Source organism: Callithrix jacchus, chromosome 4 (genome assembly GCF_049354715.1).
Source record: "Callithrix jacchus isolate 240 chromosome 4, calJac240_pri, whole genome shotgun sequence".
In the NCBI taxonomy this organism is placed as follows: Eukaryota; Metazoa; Chordata; class Mammalia; order Primates; family Cebidae; genus Callithrix; species Callithrix jacchus.
In genome coordinates this window covers 164,746,008-164,771,776 of record NC_133505.1, presented here as the reverse complement: position 1 = coordinate 164,771,776, position 25,769 = coordinate 164,746,008, and the positions used below count along the sequence as shown (strand labels likewise).

At 42.2% G+C, this 25,769-nt stretch overlaps 1 protein-coding gene across 3 annotated transcripts in view; it reads right to left on the bottom strand.

Annotated features, from left to right (window-relative positions):
• Positions 1 to 2,061: 2,061 nt before the first annotated feature.
• SNX9 (sorting nexin 9) overlaps positions 2,062 to 25,769 on the bottom strand; it is a 116,157-nt gene continuing 92,449 nt past the window's right edge. For all 3 annotated transcript variants that reach the window (XM_078370362.1, XM_035297038.3, XM_008995302.5), the window contains 9 exons: positions 22,048 to 22,178; positions 16,592 to 16,695; positions 14,951 to 15,054; positions 11,402 to 11,479; positions 10,738 to 10,814; positions 8,942 to 9,031; positions 7,734 to 7,848; positions 5,517 to 5,608; positions 2,062 to 3,742 (listed from right to left, as the gene is read on the bottom strand). In XM_078370362.1, coding sequence (XP_078226488.1) covers positions 3,695 to 3,742; positions 5,517 to 5,608; positions 7,734 to 7,848; positions 8,942 to 9,031; positions 10,738 to 10,814; positions 11,402 to 11,479; positions 14,951 to 15,054; positions 16,592 to 16,695; positions 22,048 to 22,178 — 839 coding nt within the window. In that variant the 3' untranslated portion in view covers positions 2,062 to 3,694. The remainder of the gene's footprint in view (positions 3,743 to 5,516; positions 5,609 to 7,733; positions 7,849 to 8,941; positions 9,032 to 10,737; positions 10,815 to 11,401; positions 11,480 to 14,950; positions 15,055 to 16,591; positions 16,696 to 22,047; positions 22,179 to 25,769) is intronic.

The following is a 25,769-nucleotide window of genomic DNA, read 5'->3' as shown; positions in this document are numbered from 1 at the left end:
TGGAGGGGAGGCCTGGGTGAAAAGCAGTCAGGGATCTGTGTTCTTGACACAGCAAAAAAGCCAGGCGGAGTACAAGAGACCCACAGAAAAACATTCTCCCCAAAGGGAAACTCGTGCTTTCTACTTGCTTGCAGAAAGGGATTTAAAATCAGGCCGGGCGTGATGGCGCACGCATGCAATCCCAGCACTCTGGGAGGCAGAGGCGGGCAGATCACAAGGTCAAGAGATCACGCCATCCTGGCCAACATGGTGAAACACCGTCACTACTAAAAATACAAAAATCAGTTGGGTGTGGTGGCATGCGCCTGTAGTCCCAGCTACTCAGGAGGCTGAGGCAGGAGAATCGCTTGAGACTGGTAGGTGGAGGCTGCGGTGAGCAGAGATCGTGCCTCTGCACTCCAGCTGGCAAGATAGCAAGACTCCATCTAAAAAAGAAAGGGGTTTAAAATTGAACAGGTTGGAAAAATTGAGTTACACACAGAGAGGCTGTGTAACTCAATTTTTCCAACCTGTTCAATTTTAAAGCCTTTTGTTTTGAGACACACAGAGGAAAAACAGGACCCTTTCTCACCCATCACTGTTCGGTTCCACTCAGCAATCTCTCGTTTTTTAGTTTGACTACTTTATAGACTGTGAGGTTGGGTGTGGTGGCTCATGCCTGTAATCCCAGCACTTTGGGAGGCTGAGGTGGGCAGATCACCTGAGGTCAGGAGTTCAGGACCAGTCTGGCTAACATGGTGAAACCCTGCCTCGACGCCTAAAAATACAAAAAAAATTAGCTGTGTGCCTGTAATCCCTGTTACTCAGGAGGCTGAGGCAGGAGAATCGCTTACATCGGGAGGCAGAGGTTGTAGTGAACCGAGATCAGGCCACTGCACTTCAGCCTGGGCCACAGAGCGAGACTGTCTCAAAAATAAATGCATACTTAAGTAGACTGTGAGCTTCTGGATTCCCAGTTGTTAGGCAGGGATCTATGGATTCCCTCAGTGAAGATGTGGACCAGTGGCGCTGGGAGAGGCTATTGTGCACAGCCTGTCAACCCTGCCCACCGGGCGTGGAGGGGTGGTGCCCATACACTGTCTCCCCGGGACTGAAGCCCACAACAGAAGTAGATCATGCTGTCTCTTCTCTATGTGAGTACAGCCAGGAGTCTCATGTCCCCTGCCAGCATCCACGGAACAGCAACACACTAACTTATTTGCTTGGAAGCAGGGCAACGTCAAATCCCACATCCAGTAGGTACTTTCGTAAGAGAACATTCTTGAAATGACAGAAGAAGAAAATGAATAAAGCCATGTTGTTCCACCCAGTGCCTCTGTGTGTCCTCTTTCTTGGTGACCCCAACACCTACAACCACGCAGTGGGTTGACATCCTGGAATGCTGCTCCTGGTGGGAAGCGACTGGTGTCACTTGCTTGAGGAGACGGACCTTTTCTCCCACCATGCCTTCATCTCTCCTCTCCAAATACTTAGTTTCCCCCCCCCCACTGTATTTGTAAAAGTTATGATTGTACAACTAAACTCTTCTGTAATATCTACAGGTTGATACAAATAATTAAAAATCAAAACATCAACGTGTCTAAGGACCACGTGGTGCATGTAACCCCCCAAGAAGGATACATACACTGTGTCGAGAAGGATACACACACTATGTCGTAAACACTTTGATACTTGAAGGAGAATCTTCCAGGTATCAAACCCATAGATTCTCGTTTTCTTTCACATTCTCTCTGCTTTTCCTGGCTCGCAGTTGGCTACCACCGCTCTGAAGAGCCGATGCCATCTCCTTTACTCCCATCTCTTTTTCACTTTCCTGGCCCCTGCCTCATACCAGTCAAATACGAATACCCGGGGGCGGACACAAGGCATGAGTGTCGGCCTCTTGCACTCCCGGTATGATATGCTTCCTGGACTCCCACACTGACTTACGGAACTGAAATGATGACTTCATGTCAGAAGAAACGGGATATGGGGAAGAATTCATTACCTGGACCATTTTCAGCAGCTGCAGTAAGTAGTACTTAATAATAACAACAAAAATCACACACAAAGACCAGGAAGTGTTTTGAAAAAGTGCTTTGAGAATTTACTGTACAGTGTTTTTTAAACAATTTATTTATATATTGGCTTCTACATGCTCTTATATTTGTGTAAAACATTTATACATATTCTTTACAATTTGTACATATATTAAATGGCTGTAGCATAAACATTGTTCTATGGGATTTTTATAGAAGAAAAATCAAGTGGGGAAAATTACTTACGAAACAGTAACAAAAACCCGTGACACTGAAGAACAAGATGTTCTCATTTTCATTTGATTTCCTCATCTTATTTTTGGTTTCATTTTGTTTACGCTGGCCCAGACTTTCTATTTCCTGTCATTATTAGGTCAGCAAGACGAAAGCAGTGGGAGGGCGCGCGGTAAGGCACCTGTGAGAGACGGAAGCGCTCCTCCGCAGGAGTGAGACGGTGTCTGCCAGTGTTCAGAGCTAGAGCTGATGCTGTGCCACGCTCCTGTTTCGCTTTATGCCATGAGCTGAAGTGCTGGTGCTTGGAAATGTCTCATCTGAGGTTTTGGGTGTAGCTGGGAAGGGCACTGGCCTGTACTTTCTCTCCAGCGTCAGAGCCCCAGGGATTCTGCACACTGTTCAGGCGGCAATCTTTTTCAGTCCCTACACTTTTCCATCCAATGGGGAGGGCTGGGGTGCTAAACTCTGCCTTTTCTCTTTGCTGAAGACACCAAGTGGCCAGGAGCCCACCATCCAAACCAAGCAGTGTGCCATGCCCACGGCAGTGCTTCTCAGCACAGCCGGTGAGCAGCCCAAGAGCCTGAAGGGGCCAGAGGCTCCCAGTGTAGGGCACGCTCCCTCCCCCAGGCCCTCCTGAGCACAGGCGTCAGCACAGCCACTCACCCGTCAGGCCAAAGCCACAGAACTCTCAAAAAAGTCCCTCAGTTCTTTGAATATATTCTTTATGGCAGAGAACATGCCTTAATGGTGATTAGGAAGGCAGTGCAAAGAGAGAAAGCGCAGGTCCTCACAGAAGAGCAACATGTCAGAAATAACACTGAGGACACAGGCGACCAGGCTGCAGGGTCCCCCTGCAGGGACATGGGACGGCCCACCTGCCATGCACCGTGAAGGCGCTAGCAGCCCTGGCCCTGCATCCCTCCTCATCAAGTGCACGCACTTGGGCTGTGGCTGTGGCAGTGAAAGGCATGCAGACTCCCTCAATGAGAGGAACCCAGAGGACTGAGGAGTTATAAAAATAGACAAACATATATAGATTTTTATTCTGCCATATTTCATATTTTTAAGAAAGTAATTAGTAATTATCTGAGGCTGGGTAAGAACTGGAAGATTGTGGGAGACTAATAAATTATGATTCTCTGTAAAATATCAGTGGGGAGAAACCCCTTTCAATGGAAAATTCTGGTAACTTTTAAGTACTTTCTAAAAATAGAGACAATTGCCACTGGTTTAAATAATGGATGTGGAAAATGAACAAAAGACCATCCCTAAATAGCCGATGCATTTATGCTGGTTAATGAAATAAATGCATTTTTTTTGCAACTCTGTTTCTTTTTGGTTTTGTTGCCTTTTTTTCTGAATAATAGGGGAAAACAGTTTTGAATTGCATTGCCCCAAGTCAGGAGGAAGCGCTCGGCGTTCTCTGCAAGCCGCGCTGGGTCCTACATCACCGGGAAGCGGCTGAGGGCCTGCCTCAGCTTTTCTGCAATCTGACAAGAAAGCAAAACAAAACCACACTGAGACAGCACTCTGGTTATGGCCTCGCAGGTTCTACTACTCACAACTCTAACAAGTTCAACATCACGCACGTTCCAATTCTTTAACTGGTCTTTTTGGTACCAGCCCCGCCCTGCATTGCTGCTGGAGAGACCGTAATCCTGAATGGCGCTGGCGGTGCTGGCCCTGGAGGTCCCTTCCCGCCAGGAGGCATCTGTGCATGCTCCCACCTCTGCCCTAGTGGCGCTTCCAGACCACCTGCTTTTCCTCAGATGAGCCGGGAGCACACGCCTTCATGCTTGCCTACAGCCCCCTCCTTTCTTGGAGGAGCATAAGCTTCCAGACTCCCCTGAAGGTTGTGTTGCCCTGGCCACACCTGCTCTGTCACTGCAAAGTGTGCAAACAGCACGAGCCTGCCTGTGACGCTAACCAGGTTATGTGCCGGGCTTCCTGCTCCTGGAGGGCATGGCTGTCTCATCCATCCCGGGACGCTAAGCATCTGGAGCGAGGGCTTGGTATATAAGAAATGCTCAACACATGTCCGCCCACGAACACATGCACCTTTTAATAACTTAAGGGTTACTTTGCCATAAACATTAGATCTAAAACCTGGCAATGTTCTATCGGCCACTTACATTTATACAAAGACAGTGATGAAATACATGGTTTTCAATTCTGAATGACAATGTCATAAATAACGATACTATATTTGGATTTGAAAATCAATAAATCAACATTTTCAAAATTCTGAGAGTTGCCCTTGCATTATTTTCTCACACAAATACACTCTGCTCTATTCTAATACACAATGAAAGACACACAACGGCACCAACGGATGGGAAAGTGTGCATTCAAAGAGCACCAGCCCCATTCCTGTAAGGGAGGACAGGGCTTAGGTGACTTTCTCCCATAAGTTAGTCACCCAAACCAACTGTCCAAGACACAATTCACAAATACGCATTAGGTACATCAAGCACAGCTCCCCCTGAAGAAGTGACTGTTGGAGATAGGGGTTTTCAGCAGCGTCCAGCTCGCAGAGGCCACAGCACGGCTGTGAGTAGCATGCTGGCTCACCACTCCCCTTGAACGTGGCTTAGATCTCATGGCCAGAGGAGAGCTGGGTAGGCAGCTAGCAGCCAGCAGAGGCTGGATTTTCCATTACAGACCTTACCTGCAGGTGCCTTACTGGATCTCTGTTTTCTATATACTCTGGTAAATAACAAAATTACTAGGCAGAGGTAAGAAAATGTAAGTTTTCATTATTGTTTTGTGAATAGAACCATTCCTGGTCTTGCTTTTTTGTTTTCTCCCTGCGATTTCCATGGTGCACTGTGAAAACCTCATTCACAAAAAGCAAAGGCTGCCTTTGGTTTCCTGTGTGGTGCCAGGCTCCTGTTCCAGCTGCTGCCGGAGCCCCAGGGACAGCTGGGTGACCTCATCTCATTCAGCACCGTTCCTGGTGCACAGAGGCACAGAGAGCCTATGACAGAGGGGAAGGGGCCGCACAATAAGGGACTTCTTGGGGCCTCGCGACTAGCATCCAAGATCCCTTCTTCAGGAGAAAACCTTTTTAAGCCAGTGTTATCCACAAAGCAAAGGGTGGTTGGAATTAGGAGATTAAAAAACAAATCCTGTCCAAAATTCAGGCTCCTTTGGTTTATTATTTAGGATTAAAGACTATAAACAGATTAACTTTACATGGTCAAAGTGGTTTACCAGGAACCCTGTCCTGGAGCACATGCAAAAGGCACACGGATGCCCACTCACCGTTTCGTAAAACTGCACTTGCTGCTCCAGGTACAGGCGGATGACGCTGTTGTAATCATAGATCCGGTTACTGTGAAAGTGATTCATCTCAGCTACAACCAAAACCAAAACATCGATCAGTTTTCCCTCCAAGTTTTCCAATGACAACACCTGGATTCTCTGCTCGGTTATAGTTAATCATCGAGCTGACCTAATCTGGCTGCTGCAGCACAGTGCCAGTTCTTGGCAAATCACTTTATAAAGAGGCTAGAAAAACACCTTGAGCTGGGCGCAGTGGCTCACATCTGTAATCTCAGCACTTTGAGAGCCAAGGTGAATGGATCACCTGAGGTCAGTAGTTCGAGACCAGCTTGGCCAACATGGCAAAACCCCATCTCTACTAAAAACACAAAAATTAGCTGGGTGTGGTGGCAGGCACTTGTAATTTCAGCTACTTGGGAGGCCGAGGCAGGAGAATCGCTTAAACCTGGGAGATGGAGGCTGCAGTGAGCCAGGATGGTGCCACTGCACTGCAGCCCGGGTGACAGAGTGAGACTCTCAAAGCGAAACAAAGTCTTGAACAGTTAATGACAAATGCTACTTTCCAGTGAATGAATGACTTTCACTGACTTGCATATTAAACACTATAAAATGCAATACAGATAAATCACCCAACTGTGGACTCTCACTCTAACAGAATCGATGCAATAGAAAACACCACTGTCATATTTGCTACAGATGACTGCGGGTCAAAGCCTCCAGTGAGTCTGCGCTGGACCTAGCAAGGCACCTGGGGGCCTTGCCCCACCCCCTCCTGTGCAGCAACTGCTTCAGCAGGTGTCTGGTGAAAGGCTGGGCAGCGCGTGGGACAGCGGGCAGCCCTTCTTCAGTATGGGGACCTTTGTGGCCCCTGAGCACCAGCTGTCAGAACTCAACCTCTCACTGGGCAGGAGGATTGGATGCTGAAGGATATAACCGTCTTATCTTTGCTGAACACATGAATTCCTTATTTGTCTGTTCCCCTCTGCCCAAAACTGGAGGAGTCTTTGTCATCAGAGGGCCTCATCACCTCCCTCGGACGCCTCCCATGCCATCTTCTCCCAAACACTCCAGGCCTAGAAAGCCAGCATCTGGACAGATTCCCACGACATGCAAACTGCTCACCTTTTACATTCAGTTATTTGAAGTTGTACAAAGCTTCGTATTTATCAATTCGATAACCTCAAACACAAGTTCAAAACCAAATTCCCCATTTCAAACCCTTCAAAACCCAAAACTTCAATCAGGTTTCCTTGTTTTTGCTGCCATGGCCTTGGCTCTGGACACTCCCTCGTCCTTCTCTTTCTCCCATGAATGCCCCAGTCTTGAAAGCTGTTCCTTGAAGAGCCTGCGAATGTGCTTCATTCTCTTCTCCCCAGGACCACACCTGTAGGTCCTCAAAGCTCAGGCTACACTAGCGATGGTCTTCTGGCCAGGCTCCGGGACAGTGTCTGCACCTCCAATCCCCCTCCACACCTATCAAATCCTTCTCCCTTGAGGATTGATTTTTTTCTCTCACTTAAAAACCTTTTAATGGCTTCTTAACACCCACATCAAGTCTAGAGCTTTCAAGTTCTTTCACAATCCAAATTTCATTCCCAATAACCTCTAAGTATGTTTTACTCTTTCACACCCATGACACAATCTAGCACCACAATTTTGTGGCTTTTGTTCCCACCAGAACACCCTCTCCATTCTCCTCTGCCCACGTCAGTGCCATCCACCCGTCCACCAACAGGAAAAATCTATTTGCTGCTCTCATCTGCTCAAAAACACTCAAACCTATACACATTAATGTCTTTTTTAAAAAAAAAAAAAAAAAACACACAAAAAACCTGCCTAAAATGACACATCCAAACCCCTTCACATTCCACGATCCCAAGGCATGCAGGTGACAGACTGCTAAAAGCTGAGCACTGGCATTTAATAGAGCATGATGACATCACAGATTACAAAAGGAATCTTCCATGTGTCTGAGAAATAAAAAAATGTGCAGTTTTAATCAAGCTGTCATCCATAGCTACATAAGGTAGACAGGTGAAAATCTGAATAAATATCACAGATTTTCATCAACACCGGGATCCTGCAAACAAGGGGCTTCTTTAACTACTGCTCACATTTGGATTTCTCTCTAGCAAGGGAAGCTTTGCTGGGGGAGATGAACTCCACCAGCACCTCATAAGGACCCTTTGATCTCACCTTGCAGCGCGTAGGACATGGTGCTGACTCTCTTCACCATGTTCTGTTTGTCTTGTGGGGTGATTTTACTTGTTGCAACTAGTTTGTCACTTTCTTTCACTTTTTCTATTGCTCCCTGAGAAATATAAAATGCAACAGTATTAATAAAGCTAAAATGATGAGTCATTAGTTTAAAATATAACAATGCTAATATAGTCTATAACTGATTTACTACTGAACAGGAAATATTTCCACAAAATAAGAAGAAAGGAAAGCATCTGAATTTAACTTCCTTCAAGTCCCTTGGAAGCAAAACGGTTGCTATTCTTGAAAAATGTAACTAAGCTAAAATGAAAAGTTTTAAGCTACAACAAAAGAGAAGAGCAAACAGCACACCATCTCTGTAATATTGAGAAGCCGGTGCCATCTGAAGAGTAGCACATCATGGCAATCAGGCATTAGCAAGTTTCGAAAGTCATCTGGCTAGGTACAGAGTAGTGTGTGCACGCAGGCAGTCTCCATCTCTTCTTTTATCCAACAGAATATTTTATGAGCTAGTGCTTAAGTGCGCTGATTGTAAGTCAGGGCTTTACTTCGATTCTTGTAAGAGGCACTGCATCAATGTGAAGACTTAGATGGAAGTGGTGGGAAACACTGCCAAACATTTCCCACTCCAATATCATCATGCTGCTCGTTACTTAGGACTGTCTGGAAAGAAAAGCTCTATACTCATGCATACATTAGGTTCCAGGCCTACAACTCTGATGCTGCTGGCATACATTTCTACAACAAGCTCACTGTTCTGAGTTTTATATTAAGTTATCTGAAGTTGTACAAACCTAATTTACCTACGCAACCCTTTCATGATTATTTCAGTTATAAAACAGAATGCTAAAATGGCCACACGCCACGACTGTTAAGATCACAGCCCAATCCTTGGCAGAGATATTCCTAACAACTCCAAGTACACAGCAATATACTAGACTACTATGGTTGACATAAAATACTCACAACTCATGCCTGAGGTGATGTACAGATTTTTAAAAAGGGAGAGAAAACCAGAATTAATAAGTGAAGACACTCCAAACCAATTTTAAAAGTCAGTTACAAAACCTGAATTATCTATTGTTTCCTTTTTAATAATAAAGCTATAAGACCTATACTGACGACTGCACACACATGCCTGCTTCGTCTGGTGGTGTATTCTTTAAGTGTCTAGATCAGGTTACCTTGTGAGTGCCAATGATGTCAGGGAAGCAGCCAAGAAAACCTTTATACTCGTGATTACATTCCATCAGGAAATGGAGATCTTTCTTTGGCTATAACAAGATACAAGCTGGTTGTTACTGGCAGAGAAATTCAGAAAATCCAGGAAAAGGTAACTATTATATCCAAAGACTACAAATCCTGCATGTGCTACACTAAACTGCTGAGTGTGAAGCATTCACGTTACTTTTTCTAAAAGGAAATAACTCCAAAGACTGCCATACTTTGAATCACATGTTGTAAAGAAAACGACAAAACATATAATTTTTAAGTTGGTTTGTAAAAGTATTTTGACATGGCCCAAAATATACCACCACAAAGGAAAAAAATTCATCTAATACTGTATGTTTATATACAAGCAAATGAGCTGCTGAAGTTGAACTTCTAAATATGAGCAGAGAATATAAAAATATTATTAAAACACCTAGTAATCATTTTAACTTCTTCCATTTTTTTCTGAATTATGATTTTAGTAGCTATGTTACTCACATTTCTACAATGAATGCTTTTTTAGAAGTATCAGAAAGTAGCCCATAACCACATTAGTGGGTGTACACATCTGTGTATCCACAAACATAGTTTTAAGTCATCTGAAAAAAACGTTTTTTAAGTAAGGGATTGGAAAATTAACTTTGATTCTTCTTAAGGGAACTTATCTGTTATTTAAAAACAAAAACAAAACCCTGAAATTGGGCTACTAAAGACTCCAACAAAAGCTTGTGGCTAGGATAAGGACCTGCCCTGTCCTGGGGACTGTAGCCAGTGCTTTTTATTTATGAGCTCTTAAATTTTGAGAACCATACAGGGTAGACACTACCACTGCAGATGAACAGATGAGGAAACCATGGCTCAGAGAGGCTAAGCAACGGTCCATACAGACCGGAGCCAGCGTTCTTTCCTGTTTATTAGAATCCACTGAAGGCTAAGAACGGATCGCAGGAATCAATACTGGATTGCGTTCATTTATATTTCTTTTTCTTTTGAGATAGAGTCACACTCTGTCACCCAGGCTGGAGTGCAGTGGTATGATCACAGCTCACTGTAGCCTTGACTTCCCGGGCCCAAGTGATCTTCCTACCTCAGCCTCCCGAGTAGCTGGAATCACAGGTGTACACCACTACACCTGGCTAATTTTTAGGGGTTCCCTGTGCTGCCCAGGCTGGTCTCAAACTCCTGGACTCAAGTGATTCACCTGCCTTGGCCTCCCAAACTGCCAGATTACAGGTGTGAGCCACTGTGCCTGGCCTATTTAGATTTCTTGATGACAAATTTATCCATCCACTTTGGCTTAACCTAACAAACCATTATTAAATACAATTAACAAAGATACACAGAAACAGAAAAGAAGAGCGTACTTATTTGGGAAGTTTGTCATAAGATAGATTTTAAATTAAATATGTGGACTAGACAGCATAAAATCTTAATTGGGCCGGGCACGGTGGCTCACGCCTATAATCCCAGCACTTTGGGAGGCCGAGGCGGGTGGATCATGAGGTCAAGAGATCAAGACCATCCTGGTCAACAGGGTGAAACCCCGTCTCTACAAAAAATACAAAAATTAGCCAGGCATGCTGGTGTGCGCCTGTAGTCCCAGCTACTTGGGAGGCTGAGGCAGGAGAATTGCTTGAACCCAGAAGGCGGAGGTTGCGGTAAGCCGAGATCGTGCCATTGCACTCCAGCCTGGGTAACAACAGCAAAATTCCATCTCAGAAAAAATAAATAAATAAAATCTTAATTGGAATTGTGATTATGTTAGTACCTGTTCTGCCACAAGACTGGCAATTTCTTCATAAGTCTTTCCTGCTTCTGTTATTGCATCATTGAGATCTGTTTCACCTGAAAATGATCAGTTTTATCAGTGGTTACAAGTTACATACATTTTCTTTTCACTTATTAAAAATTTTATTATAGATTTTATTGGTACATCTTATTGTTGAAACTTTCAAACATTTTCAAAACTAGTGGGAATAGAATTAATGCCCATCACCCGCCAGCCTTTGTTTATCCACACCCGACACCCTCTCACTGGACAGCAGCATCTCATCCATAAATCTTGCCTAACAGTTGAGGACTCTAAAACATAAGGCAGTACCATTATGACACCAAAGACGAGACCATCACTCTGCTACAATGAGGCCTCTCAGGGCAAGCTGGCTGCCTAAATCAGGCTGTAAAGGTCCACAATGCACAGAACTGATGTGTTTCTTACATCTGTGGATTCTTCTCCCTCACCCCCTTTTTTCCCTTCACATTTCTTTTTGTGGGGTGCTGTACTCAACACTAAGTGCAGCAGCCTAGCCAATTTACACACCAATAACCAGGGTGTTTCACTGAGGAGGGAGTTATCATCCACAGGATCCTAAGCAGCCGACAGGTCTGGAAAAGGCTCTAAAGGCTAACTGAATGAATGAATGAAGACACACCTTGATAGCCGCTAGAACTGAACACCGTGGCTAAACTCTGCAAGGCCTTTCCTATCTTCTGATATTCCTTCGGTAATGCTGAAAGAGAAAACGCAAACCGAAATGGGATTAAACTGTTTCCTAAAAGTGATTATGTTATAGAAACGCCTGAAGTGATTCAAAATAGTCTATATCCCTTCATAAAATATTGTTGCAAAAGTGATTGTTTTTCAATGAATGATTTTTTAGATTTTTAATTGACTGTTCAATTAATGGCAGATGCCATTATTACTGACAATCACTTCTGCATTCTCACTCACCGAATGAGTCTAAGTAAAATGGAAGCAACTTTAGGTGGTTTCTAGCTTACAAAGTACTTTCAGCAAGACTGTGCTTGATCATCACGATAGCCCCTCTACCAGATGCAGAGATACCACCCTCATGCTGAGGCTTAGGAAAACAAGGCTCACAGGCTCACATAACTGACTTGCCCAAGGTCACATGGCTAATAAATGGTGGATGTGGACTTGCGAGTCCAAATATGTAGCCTTTCCCACTCTGTTACGGATGCATAAATGGCCATTTGCAAACCATAACCACCAAAGACTGAAACCAACAAGGTGTGGAGAAAAATACAACAGTCAGACTTTGCAAGACAAGAGAAGAGGGGTCTGAGTTTTCTCATCTGTATTGAGATGATTTCATGAAATGACCTCTAAGGTTTCTTTTTAAGGTGCTAAAATTCTTGCATCACTTTGGAGAATTCCCAAGACTCTGCACCGTAGGCTACTTTCTTTGCATTTGTACAGAGTCCCCTTAAATGTAGCCTTTCAAAAGAAACCATTATTTGCATTTAAAGACTCACTGCAGTTTTAAAGGAGAAAAATTAAACTTTTAATGTTTCTTTAAAAAATATTTTGTCCAGAGACATTAGAGGTAAGCTCTATAAGCTTCAGTTACAGGAAACATGAATCCAAATTACACGAGCTTAATAAAATTCTATCAGTTAATTTAATAAATTGTCCACCCTGTAGTACCCCTGTTTTTGCCTCTCTACCTGAGGTTGAAGGCACCTGGCATGTGGTTCACCATGCAGAGTGTGTGCTACCGTTTTCATTCTACATATTAGGAATTTTAAAGAACGATTTTGAGAAAGAGAAGGAGATAGGCCTGAGTCAAATCCTAAACAAAGTGCCTCAATCCCTTTCCCCATCCCACAAAAGAGCAGCCTGAAGCCAGGATTTTCTTTCTACATTTAGCCTTGTGGATTACGTAGGACACAGAGTTGATCAGATATTAGACATAAGGGATTTAATTCTTTAAAAGATACCATAATAACACATTTTTGTGATATCCTTAAAAAATGGGATTGTAAAATTTGCACTCAGGAAAAATGGCTTTCAAAGAACATATGGATTTAAATGATGTGTTACGATGGTCTTGTAAGAGTTTACAGTCAAAATTAATTCACTGCCTTTAAAACAAAATTCATTCATTCTTACTTTAGAGGATCGGTCCCCAATCTTTCTGGCAACAGGAACTGGTTTCAAGGAAGACACTTTTCCACAGGCAGACAGCAGGCTGCGGGGATGGTTTGGGGATGAAACTGTTCCACCTCAGATCATCAGGCATTAGATTCTCATAAGGGCTCACAACCTAGATCCCTTGCATGTGCAGCCCATAATAGGGTATGAACTCCTCTGAGAATCTAATGCCACCGCTGATCTTACAGGAGGCAGAGCTCAGGCGGTAATGCCTATAAATAGAGATGAAGCTTCACTTGCCTCCTGCTGTGCGGTCATGGTCCATGTACCACCAGTCCATGGCCTGGGGACTGGGGACCTCTGGCTTTAGAGAACAATGTCAACTTTGCTTTTTGTTCATGAGTCATCCTCTGTGACCTGTCTTGTCACAGGTTTTGTTTTCTAGATGCTGTATTTGTATACATTATTTTCTCAGGGCTAATTCTATGTATTTAGGATACAGCATCATGTTTCCTTGCTATGGGAAAGAAACAACTGTTATTCCTGGTGCCTGCACCTCAAACGCAAACAGCTGGTATGCTACAAGTTTTGCTGGAATAAGATAATATGTGGCTGGCAAAGTGCTACTGGTACTGGTATTGCTGTGGGTAGAGGAAGAGGTAGAGTAGCATTGGCCAATGGCTGAGGTAAGGCAGGGCCTGGAAAATTTCCTCTGCAAGTGCCAGATAGTAAACGTTTTAGGCTTTATAGAGCCACAAGTTTCTGCGGAAACTACTCAACTCTACCATTATGACACAAATGTAGCCAAAGACAATATATAAATAAATGGGTATGGGTGTGTTCCAATAAAACTTTATTTACAAAATAGGTGGCAAGCCATATTTGGCCCTCCGGCTATAGTTTGCTGACTCCTGATGTAAGGCTTTGGATTTTCAGATCTGGATTGAATGAACAGTAATATTGCCATTGTCTTTCCTGTGCTATCTTACTAATTCATCTATGAGTCATTCCACATTTAGTTTTCTGCTCTTCAAAATTATTATTGGATTTCAAATTCTGACTGTTTTCCTTTAGTATAAAAACCCCACCTTAAAAAAAATTAACAGATCTCTTTTCCTCTGCTGAGCATCAAAGGGCTGATATATATTACTCATAATTCAAAGTATAAACCATTAAAAATTTTTAAAATGGAATATAACTAATATTTCTGTACAGTGTTAGGAGGTGAAGGCCAGAAAATTCTTAGTGATAGATTAGAAGTCCCTTTTCTCCAGAGGTTGAGACATAGCAACAAGGGCGGACCAGACAGAAAGGAGAGGAAAGTTCTAGTACTCTATGGTAGTCAAAGACATCTGGGCATTCAACAGCAGTGGGATCCCAGCATTTCAGGGCCTGACAAGTCATTCTGCAGCCTCTGTGCCTGAGGGGGTAACAGGGCAGCAGCCCGCAGCATTAGCCCCACAGCTGGATACATGACTGTTTTTCTATCCTGGGCCACATGTGTGGCGACAAAGCTGCATAGTTCTGGGGAATACAGGAAAAACGTTCAGCAGAACCACAGCCTACACACAAAGGAAAAAGAGGGAGGCAGGAAGCTCTCAGGGACAGGGCAGCGTGGGCAGAAAGCCGGGACTCATAGTGACACCCTCCCCTCGGCAGTGCTTCTGCTCTGACATATTTTCTATAACTAACTATACTTTTTTTTTCCTTAAAAATTATGGCTTTAGTCAAATATACAACATCTTACCAAATGAAGATTAAAAATAAAATGAGACTAAATATAGTGACAAGCACTCTCAAAACAGGCAAAAATGATAAATTTTCCGAAGATTATAAAGCCCTAAATTACTGGACCTAATTAAGTGAACATGGTGTTCCTTATGAGACTTCTTAACCTGGCTTTGTTAGTCAATTTTTTTGTGGTTTAACTTGGGTGAAGTGAGGTTAAGCAGTCACAGGAGGGACGTTACTGCCATCCACCAAACACATTTCTGTTCAAGGCATCAGGTTCCCTCTATGATCAGGGACACAAAACTGAGCCTGCATCACCACCTACAGCCCAATCGGCTGTGAGGAGTGGACTTACGCCCTGTGCACCGTTTCCAGTGCTCCTGCCCCACGGTCAGCAGCTCCTTCACACCATCATCCATGGCCTTGGTGAACTTCCCGACGGCCTCGCACTTCTGCTCTCTGTGGGCAAAGGCAGCCATCAGTCACATGAGCAGGAGAAACAGCACTGCTGTCGATCAGGGACACGTAGGCCAAACATAACCACAGACACTTGTTCTCCTGCATGGTAACAACTGCCCTGGCACTAAGTTAGCCTTAAATACAGGCTTGATACAGACGTTTGAAGAACTACTTAAAAAGCAGTTATTATTTTAACTTTGCTTCCTTTCTTCCTCTTCAATTCTTTGTGAATTTTAATTATAATTATTCTAAAGTAAATAATAACTTCTTGAATATCTCATTTAGTAAAATTCTAATCACTGGAGGGACCATCAAATCTATAAAAGAATAACGGGGTTGCTAATGCCAGCTGGTCACTCATTCCAAGTACTCCACGAAATAGACAAAAACCTGGATGCATAATCAGCTAAGTGACCCTAAAGGTACCAGTTCTTTTCTTTTTTGAGACGGAGTTTCGCTTTTGTTACCCAGGCGGGAGTGCAACGGCGCGATCTTGGCTCACTGCAACCTCCACCTCCTGGGTTCAGGCAATTCTCCTGCCTCAGCCTCCTGAGTAGCTGGGATTACAGGCACACGCCACCATGCCCAGCTAATTTTTGTATTTTTAGTAGAGACGGGGTTTCACCTTGTTGACCAGGATGGTCTCGATCTCTTGACCTCGTGATCCACCCGTCTCGGCCTCCCAAAGTGCTGGGATTACAGGTGTGAGCCACCGCACCCGGCCCAAGGTACCAGTTCTTAACAAGGATGTCAAAGCGTATTTACCAACCTGAAAAGATCACAATACTGTTAGATGAGAAAAGCAGATTATAAAACAAAATGGAGAGTGTGAGGTCATTTCTGTTTAAACAATCTTTCCTGTAATTGTGTACAGAGGAGGACTTGGGAGACTATACACTAACATATTAACACTGATTTTCTCTCTGGGTGGTTGAAGGGTTATGTTTGTGTGTGTGTGTGTGTGTGTGTGTGTGTGTGTGTGTGTGTGTGTGTTTCTTGTCTATACTTTTGGTAACACATACGCAATAATTTTATGATAAAAAAGCTTAAAATTAAAAAACACAAATTTCTTATAAGTCCTTAATAGAAAAGGAACTACTCCAAAGTTTCAACTGAGCCTGTATTTAAAAACTAAATAATAAAATCAATAGATTAACAAAAAACCACATAGAAAAAGCAGGTTAGAGACTGCCTCCTCAAGGCCATGTTCAAAGAGATTTGCTGTCTGAATACTGTGTGGGTTTTAGGCGGCTCCGTGCCGCCTGGTTTCATCACACTATTGGAAACACTACTCAACACCGTCAACTACGAAGTCACTGGCTTCAAGGTAAAAGAAGTTTAATCTGATGTTATGGTTAGAAAGACAGTACTTCTATGTACAAGCGATATTTCCCTTGTCATTGGACTACAAAGCCCACTTATTTCCTAAAACTCTAGTCTGACAATTTGAGTTTCAGCTGCGGCTATCCTGGTTGAGGCCTGAAAGCCAAAGGAGGTTGTGGATTGAGGAAAAGGAAAACCTGGCAGCGCCTCTCACATTTCTACTAGGTCCAAGTCAGGTGCCTCTGGCTCCATGGTGGAAAATACCATGACTCCCGCCAGCTCATCTCTCTCGGCCTTCCTCTTTCCAGTTTTCCATTCCTGTAAATGAGAATGTGGTAAGGTTCAAGTGGAGAGCACAGTCAAACTGGTCTCCAAAATTCCCAAACAAGACCAGTTCAGTGATCACCTTTGTCTTCCTAATTTCAGGAAGCAGCTCCCCTCTATCTCCCTCTGCACCATGGGCTAAATGCCTTTATACCCCAAATGTCATCTTAGGGCACAAACAGTGTCATGCCACAGAACGGCCCTCATGGGACCAAGTCTTTTCGAACCAATTCAGCCATGTTCCCTTTCCAATGGCTACCTACATAAATACGGCAAATAGAAACACCCTATACTTTTTTTTTTCCTGAGAAAGGGTCTCACTATGCCCGCAAGGCTGGAGTGCAGTGGTGTGATCTCAGCTTACTGTACCCTTGAACTCCCAGGTTCAAGTGATCCTCCCACCTCAGCCCCCCAAGTAGCTGGGCCGTTAGGCATGCGCCCCCATGCCTGGCTAATTTTTGTATTTTTTGTAGAGATGGGGTTTTGCCATGTTAGCCAGGCTGGTCAGGAACTCCTGGGCTGAAGCAATCTGCTCACCTCGGCCTCCCAAAGTGCTGGGATTCCAGGCATAAGCCACTGTGCTCAGCCCACCCGATGCATTCTGACCAAGTACCTCAAATGTTTAGGTTAACTGTTTTCTGAAAAGGTAAATGCTTTTCTAAAATATAAGCTAGAAACCAGTATTAGGGCCTATTTTTTTTTTAAACATATTAAGGTATACACACATACAGGGTACCCAAAGCAAAAACATCCAATGAATGTCACAAATGACATTCATGCGCAATGAATTGTCACAAAATGAAGACTTGCCTAACAACCACCTAGTCCAAGATGGAGCAAAGAGCTCCCTTCCAAAAGTCCCCCTCATTGTCCTTTCCCTAAGTACTGCTACCTCCTCCCCGCCCCCACACAAAGGTAACTAATAATCCTTCTCTTATGGGTTTCATTTCCTTGCTTTTCTGCTATGGTTTGAATGTGTTCCCTCCAAAATTCATGTTTTGACACTTCATAGCCAATGTGATAATATGAAGAGGTGTGGCCTTTAAGAAGTGATAAGGTCACGAGGGCTGCTCCCCTCGGGAATGAGATTCGTGTCCTCATAAAAAGGACTGATGGAGGAAATTTGTCCCTTTTTGCTCTTCCACTTTCCACCATGTAGGAACTCAGCATTTCTCCCATTTGGAGGATGCAGCCCTCACCAACCACCAAATGCTGGTGCCTTGATCTTTGACTTCCAGCCTCTGTAAATGGGAGAAATAAATTTGTTCTTGATAAATTAGCCAGTCTCAAGTGTTTTGTATTTTGTTACAGCTGCACAAACAGACTAAGATACTTTGTTTAGAGTTTTAGCACCTAAGCATGCATCCTGACCTGTCTTGCTAGTTTTTCAAGCTAGCAACTAACCCTATAAACACATTCTTTGGCGTCTGGCTTCTTTTGCTCAATCTTGGTTAGGACCTACAGTCACATTCTTGTGTAGAACTATAGTTCATTCATTTCACTGCTGTGTAATATTCTACCGTATGAGGAATCCCCAATTTATTTATCCATTCTACTACTGGTGGCCACCCTTATCAAGTTATGAATCCAGCTGTTATGTATATGTCTCCTGGTGTCTGTGTGCATGCATTTCTATTCAGCATATATCCAGGAGTGGAAATGCTGGGTCATAGGAGAGGGTTCAACCTTAGTAAATGACAAACTTTTCCAAACTGGTCTTACCAATTTCCCCCAAGAGGTTACGAGACCCAGCAGCATCTCACCACACCAAGATGACAATTGGTCTGACCAGTTTTAGCCATTCTGGCAAGTGTGTAGTGATATCTTGCTGTGGGTTTTAATTTGTATTTCTTGATTGCTAATGAGATTAAGTACTTTTCTATATCTCTGTTGTTGATCAGACACCTTATTTTATGAAGTACATTATCAAATCTTCTATTTTCTACTGGGCCTATCAATGTTTTCATATATTCTAAAATCTAGCCCTTCATTCCTTATATATGTTACAAGTATCTTCTACTCAGTGGCATGTTTTTTGCTTGTAATGGATCTGCTGAAAAAAAAAGTTCTAATGTAATCTATCCACGTCTTTCCTGCATGGATATTTCAGAAATACTTCCCTGCTCTCTAGGATACGAGGATGTTCTCCTACGTTATCTTCTGTAAGTATTACCGTGCTGCTTTTCACATTTAGATCTGCGAACCACATGGAAGTCATTTTCAAAAAAACTTTATACAATGAAAACTTTCAAACATATACAAAAGAGAAAAGTATAATAAACCCCTACAGGTTCAGCTTTGATAATTATTAACACTTTGCCAATCTTTTTTAATATCAATAGTTTAGTATAAGAGATATGGAAGTCAGTCACCTGAGGAAGCCTTTTGGCTGTGATGGCGTGGGCAGCTGCATGTGATGCCATTTCAGTAGGGACTTATTTTGGCTTACACACTTTCCAAGAATGGCACCACCTCTAAATAAGAAAAGACCCTTATCTAGAACTACTTTGGAGCCTCCATATTCTGGGAGAACTTTAACTTTCAAGCTAACTGGTTAAGTCTTTCCACCCTTACCTTTAAGATCTGATCCAATAGCTACTACTGTTGCTTGCAATACTTTTGGGATTTTTCTGGAAGTATAATGACTCCTTTGGCTATAGTTTAGGGTGCTTTCTTTTCAATAAATACTTAAAGAGTGAAAGAAACTTTCTAAACGCCTGTCTGCTGTGACTTCACAGGAGATCCACAGCTCAACCCTTCAGCAGCACATGTGGCCATGGGAACAGCCGCCAAGGCACCACTGTTCCCTGGGAGCTGCCAATCTTGTTTCATAGGTACTCTCCTCCATTCTACCTCTGGGATGTTTTTTCTTACTTTAAAGCTAATTTCAAATATAATACACACACATACACACACACACAAAATATATACATATAGATGTATATACGCATACACACACATATATGTATTTGAGACAGAGTTTTGCTCTGTTCCCCAGGCTGGAGTGCAGTGGCACGATCTTGGCTCACTGCAACCTTCATCCCCAGGTTCAAACGATTCTCCTGCTTCAGCCTCCCAAGTAACTAGGATTACAGGTGTGTGCCACCACACCTGGCGAATTTTTGTATTTTTAGTAGAGACAGGTTTTTGACATATTGGCCAAGCTGGTCTCGAACTCCTAACCTTGAGTGACCTATCACAACTCGCCTGGGTCATGTTTTAAAACATAATAATATCAGTAACAGCCCTAATAAAATCAACTGCAGACTGTAGTGAGGTAGTGAGCACATTTCATTTCCCTGCGGTGTGCCATCCAACTGACCCAGCACCACTTACTGGAAAGACTATCCTTTCCCTACTGTGCTCAGTGCCATCTTTGTCACAGATCAAGTGTCTACTCTGTTCTGCTCCACTGGTTGGTTTGTCTAGCCTTATGCCAATACCATGCTTTTAAAGTTTGTAGCTTCACGATGAGTTCTGACACGCAGTGAAGTTCTCCTCCTACTTCATCCTGGCTATTCTTAGCATTCTGATTTTCTACATGTGACATCTTTATTGTTTTCAGTCCACGAGACACAGCATTAGAAAATTTATTTACGTCTTCTATGATTTTTCTCAACAGTGTTTCACAGTTTTCTAGGTAGCTCTTTTGTGCCTTTCCTGGTGATATTACTGTAGTATCAAACAACATCAAACTAGATTTTCCCTAGAATTTCAGTTTCTGTTTTTGCTGATAAATATGCGATGTCTTGTATCCAGCTACCTTACCAACCACTTGTTTCTAATAATTTCTCTGTAGATTCTTTGGGGCTTTGTGTCCAGCATTTACTTACCTCAGCTGCTACTTACCACAGAATCAGAGTTTCTATGTAGTTCTACACTGCCACTTAGCAAGTAAGGAAATTCTGGCCCAAAGAGATCAAACACCTTCACTAAGACCACAAAGGCAGTTAAAAGTGGAGCTGAGACTAGAACTCAAGTGCCCTGATTCCAAGTTCTTTCTTTTTCTCTCATACCATTTGTATGACAAGTTGATCACTCTTTGAAGGTGGCAGGCATTTAAAACAAAACAACACAACCAATGTCTAGGATTTATTATTCTTAAACCCCACCATGCATAAAACATGACCTTCAGAAGTGCTTTCTAAATCAAATCCTTGAAAAATCTATCAAATAAGCCCTGGTTAAGGCACTGTGGGATCCAGGAAGGCAACAAACTTGGAGGCAGTTCCCTATAGTCTCTGTAACTACAAAGTAACAAACATTTACTGAATTCAAATAACTTAGTTTTACTACTAAATAGCTACATGACATACATAGGGTGACTCAGTATCCTATCTCACCATGGATATATACAAATTCGTAAGACATGGTGAAAGACCTGAGATACATACAAATTCACAAAGACAAGGAGACACAGCCCTAATATTTAAAAGTTACTGTGTGCTCACTTCAACAAGGGAAAAATACTACAAAGAAGTTTAGCAAGTAAACCTCTCAAAATTCCAAGATGGTATATGATATTCCGTTATTTGATTAAAGACAAAAACAGCTTCAGAATTTATTTCCCAGGCTGATAATGTATTTAGCATCTGCTGTGGCTTGCGAGCTTTAGTGTCTGCTGTGGCTTCTGAGCCAATTCCTGCTTTTATTCTTTAGGGCATTTCTAAGATATGCAGTATTTTTTGAGAGAAAGTGTGGAAGAAACATCTTTAGAGAATAAAATGATATAATAAGGAGTACAGTAAATGCTTACTGAGAAAGAAAACTATTTCCAATTATGAAATGTCAGGCAGCCAACCTCTTGATTTTAATGAAGAACAGATGACCACCGGCAGACTAACTGGCCACAGGGGCGGGCAGAGAGAGGCCAGCATTGACTTTGGACTCACCATTACAGGGATGAACATGGCCTAGATCCGGGAAGAACAGCTCATCTCTGCCTCTCCCTTTCCTGTCATCATGCTTTACGTCGTAAGGGCAGCGTGTGGGAAAATCGTTCACTCCTTCCCTCACTTCATGCTGATAATACCTTCAGAGTTAGGGGCCTACCCTCCTATTTTTATAAACATGTAGGGAAAAACTGCTGACCCTCTGACATCCTTCACCCTGCCCCTGCCCCTCCTGAGCTAACCCATTCCCAGTGCAGGGGAAGCCCTTCTGGCAGGCAGCTCTTCACACAACATGACAAATTTCCTATGGTGGGGATTTAGGTTTCTGTCCCCTCACTGTCAGTGGAGGAAGTGAGAAATAACTAATCAACAAATTTTAAATCCTTTCAGAAATAAATGTGGTGTGAATGTAACTCTCAATATTCTCTGATGCCACATTAATACAATGTCCTACCTTCTCATCTCGGAAATTTAGGAACTGCTGGAAAACTTCACTTTCTGAGATCACCGGATGGCGACACATCCTGGTCATCCAGGCCTGAAGTCTCTCCATGCGCATTTTGATAAATTCCTCTTCAAAGCGACCTGCAAGAGACACAACAAGAATGACATACAACTTTGTCTACAATGAATTACTGTCCACACTGTAACTGAAAAACCATTTCTATGGCTACTGGCTACTTGGTAGAAAGCTATTCAGCAAAAAGTAAACCAGGGTGATTTTTCACCAATCTAAAAAACAAGCAACACAATGAATGCTCAAAGACCTACAGGTAAGATGCAACAGACTTCAGTTTTTAAGAATGTAATTCCAATTTAACATATTCACAAACCCTTTGTGACAAGAATAATGACAGCCTCAAAGTGCTATTTTCTTAAGTACCCCTAAAGTACTAAAAAAACTTAAATCTTATCTCAACATGAAAACGTGCATCTTTCCTGTAAGTGAACAGGCCAGTTTCTGTGTGGCCACATGGAGTCCTACAGGCAAGAAAGGAGTGGTAAGTGGAATTTCATGTCATTCTTACAAACTATGTGACATTCCCATATTATAAAAACGTGTCAAAATGCAATACAAATTACATATATACAAGTTTAAACTCAGCATTACGAAAAGTAACCCAAGGCTGTAGCTTTTTTCCTCCATGTATTTTAAATTACTTAAGCTGAAATAGCAAAGGAATTTTTCCACGAATGCAATAATGTAAGCTGCTATTCCAGAACTTATGACCATACTGAAACAGTTCAATGAGTGGTTCTTCCCGTCTTCAAAGCAGAAAGTCAGCTTGACAAGGCTGGCATAACAAACATCGAGTGAACATGTTTACAGACCTACGAACAAAAATTACCGTTAGTTCCAAGGCTTCTAGTGCTAGAAGTTCCAGCTACAGCCTAGAGAGATCAAATAACCCTCCCCACAAAAGCAACTCTAAAGCTGAGTAACATTGACAAAAACAACCAAATCAGTGCTCCAGAAGTCAACAAAAGGCAAACGGCCATCTAAGAAGTGTGCATGCTTGAAGAACTGAACTTCAGGCGACAACGGTGGAAATCTGTGGTGTTGGGAGGCTGCTCCTGTCTCCCCTGGAGCTGCAGCCTGTGTGCCACCCCACCTCACACGTATTCAACATGGAGGTACCATTAGGGTGGAGCGGGCTGTGAAGCTGGGCAGCTGCAGCTTCTCCAGCAGGGCAGGAGGCTCACTTGTTTGGTGTGATGAGAGATGCCCATGTTCAATGGTGGTTTCAGTGGCAGTGACAATTTCAGAGACAAATGAATGGAGAGGGCCAACAGCCCTGATAGCCAAGGTCGAACTATGCAAATCCCAGGCTGATTCTGTGTATCAACAGTGGGGACCAGAGAGGGTCCAGGCCAGGCACACAATCCTGGCCAACTCTGAGGCTATACAGACAAGTAAAGAAGACACAAAAGGGTCTGGTAGAAAGTAAAAGCCAGGGCAACATGAAAATGACTGGAGCTTTGGATGAGTTACATTGAGTTAGTTACATCAACAGAGAACAGAAGCCTTACTGGCCTGAGGTGGTTGGGCACAACCTCTGTCAATCAGTCATAGGCTTACAACCAATCCACACAAGACACAGGAGCAAAAACCCTATGAAGGCAATGTGAAAGTAATAAAAATGAACAAACAAACATAACAGTAACTGAACTGCCAGGGAGACAGACTTCAGAGATGTAATGTAGGCAGGTTACTTAACCAACAAACAAAAAGCAGAAATAATAGCCTTCAGGGAGGTAAACTCAGAATTCAAAGTTGCTAAAATATATTCTCAAAAATGTCTAGTTTTCAACAAAAAATTAAGAGATATGCAAAGAAATAGCAAGACATGACCCATACTGAGAAAAAAAACAAGCAGTCGATAGACACTATCTCTGAGTATCCTCAGATGTTGAATTTAGCAGAAGAAAAGAATGTGGCACATAAAGCAGATTCTATAAATATGCTTGAAGAAATAAAGGAAGTCTAAAAAATTAAAGAAAAATATGACAGAGGATCAACACACAGAGTTTCAAGGAGAGAGAAATTACCAAAAAAGAATCACATGGAAATTTTGGAGATTAAAGTATAGTAATTAAAATTAAAAATTCACTGCAGATAAGGCTCAAAAGAAGGTGTAAGATAGCAGCAGAAAAAACAAACAGTGAATTTGAAGACAGATCAACAGAATATGAAGAACAGAGAGAAAAAAAACCAAAATGTAAAATGAACACACCTTAGAATCCATCAAGCACACCAAACACTTTTAATGAGAATCCCAGAGGAAGAAGAGAGAGTGAGACAAAAAATATGTGAAGAAATAATGGCAGAAAACGCCTCAAATTTGATGGAAAATTAACGTACACTTCCAAGAAGCTCAACAAACCTCAACATAGTCTGTATTTGTAGGATACAGAGATTCACAACTAGACATGACAGTTAAACTACTGAAAGACAAAGACTAAACCTTGGAAGCAGCAAGTGAAAAACGACCAATCACGTGTAGTGGTGTAGGCATGTGAGATAAACAGCATTAACAGTTGACCTGCTATTTGACATAATGGAGCCAGATCAGTACAACTATCCGCTAAAAATAAAGACACACCCAGATAAATAAGGAGAGAATTCACAGATAACAGACTTGCATTATAAGAAGTATTAAAGGAACTCCTTCAGGCTAAAAAGAAATTACTAAAGATGGTGACTTGAATCTGCAGAGAGAAATAAACAGCACCAGAAATATAAGGGTTAATGTAAAAGACTCTACAGATATATTTTTTCTAATTTTTTTCCTTAGCATCTTTAAAAGAAACAAGACTGAAGAAAGCAGTAATTATCACACTCTATTGTTGGATACATAACATACAGATGTAATACACATGAAAATAATAGCATAAATGAGGGAAGGAAATAGAGCTATGTAGGAGAAAAGTTTCCATATTTTACTGGAATTAGTATTAATCTAAAGTGTATTATGATGTTAAAAAAGATGCATATTATATCCCTTAGGGCAACTACTAAGAAAATAACTTAAAAAATTTAAACAATGAGAGGAATTAAAATGATATACTGTAAAATATTTATTTAACACAAAGGAAAGGCAGTAAAGGAGGAAAAAGAAGCAAACAAGACACAGAAAATAAGTAACAACATGGCAAAAGTAAATCTAACCATGTTAATAATTTTATTAAATAAAAATGGCCTAAAAATCCCAATCAAAAGCAGAGATTGTCAGACTTGATAAAAAAAGATCCAATTACCTTGCCTATAAGAGAAACAGCTTAATTTCAAAGACACACATATACTAAAAGTAAATGGATCAGAAAAAATATATACCTTATAAACAGTAACCATCAGAGAAGCGGAGTGGTTATGTTAGTATTAGACAAGTACACTTTAACAGAAAATCTACGGGAGACAATGGGGGACACGTCTTGATAACAGAATCACTACACCAGGACGATATTACAAACTGTATGTCTACTTAACAAGAGAGCCTCAAAGTACACAAAACAAATGACAGAACTGAAAGGAGAGAGAGTCCACCAATAATAAAGTTCTATTTCAACACCTGATACACAATAATAGACAGAACTAGAAGGAAAACTGGCAAGGACACAGAAACCTGAATCACACTATCGACCCGGCCTAACTGGCATGAATGAAATGCTCCATCC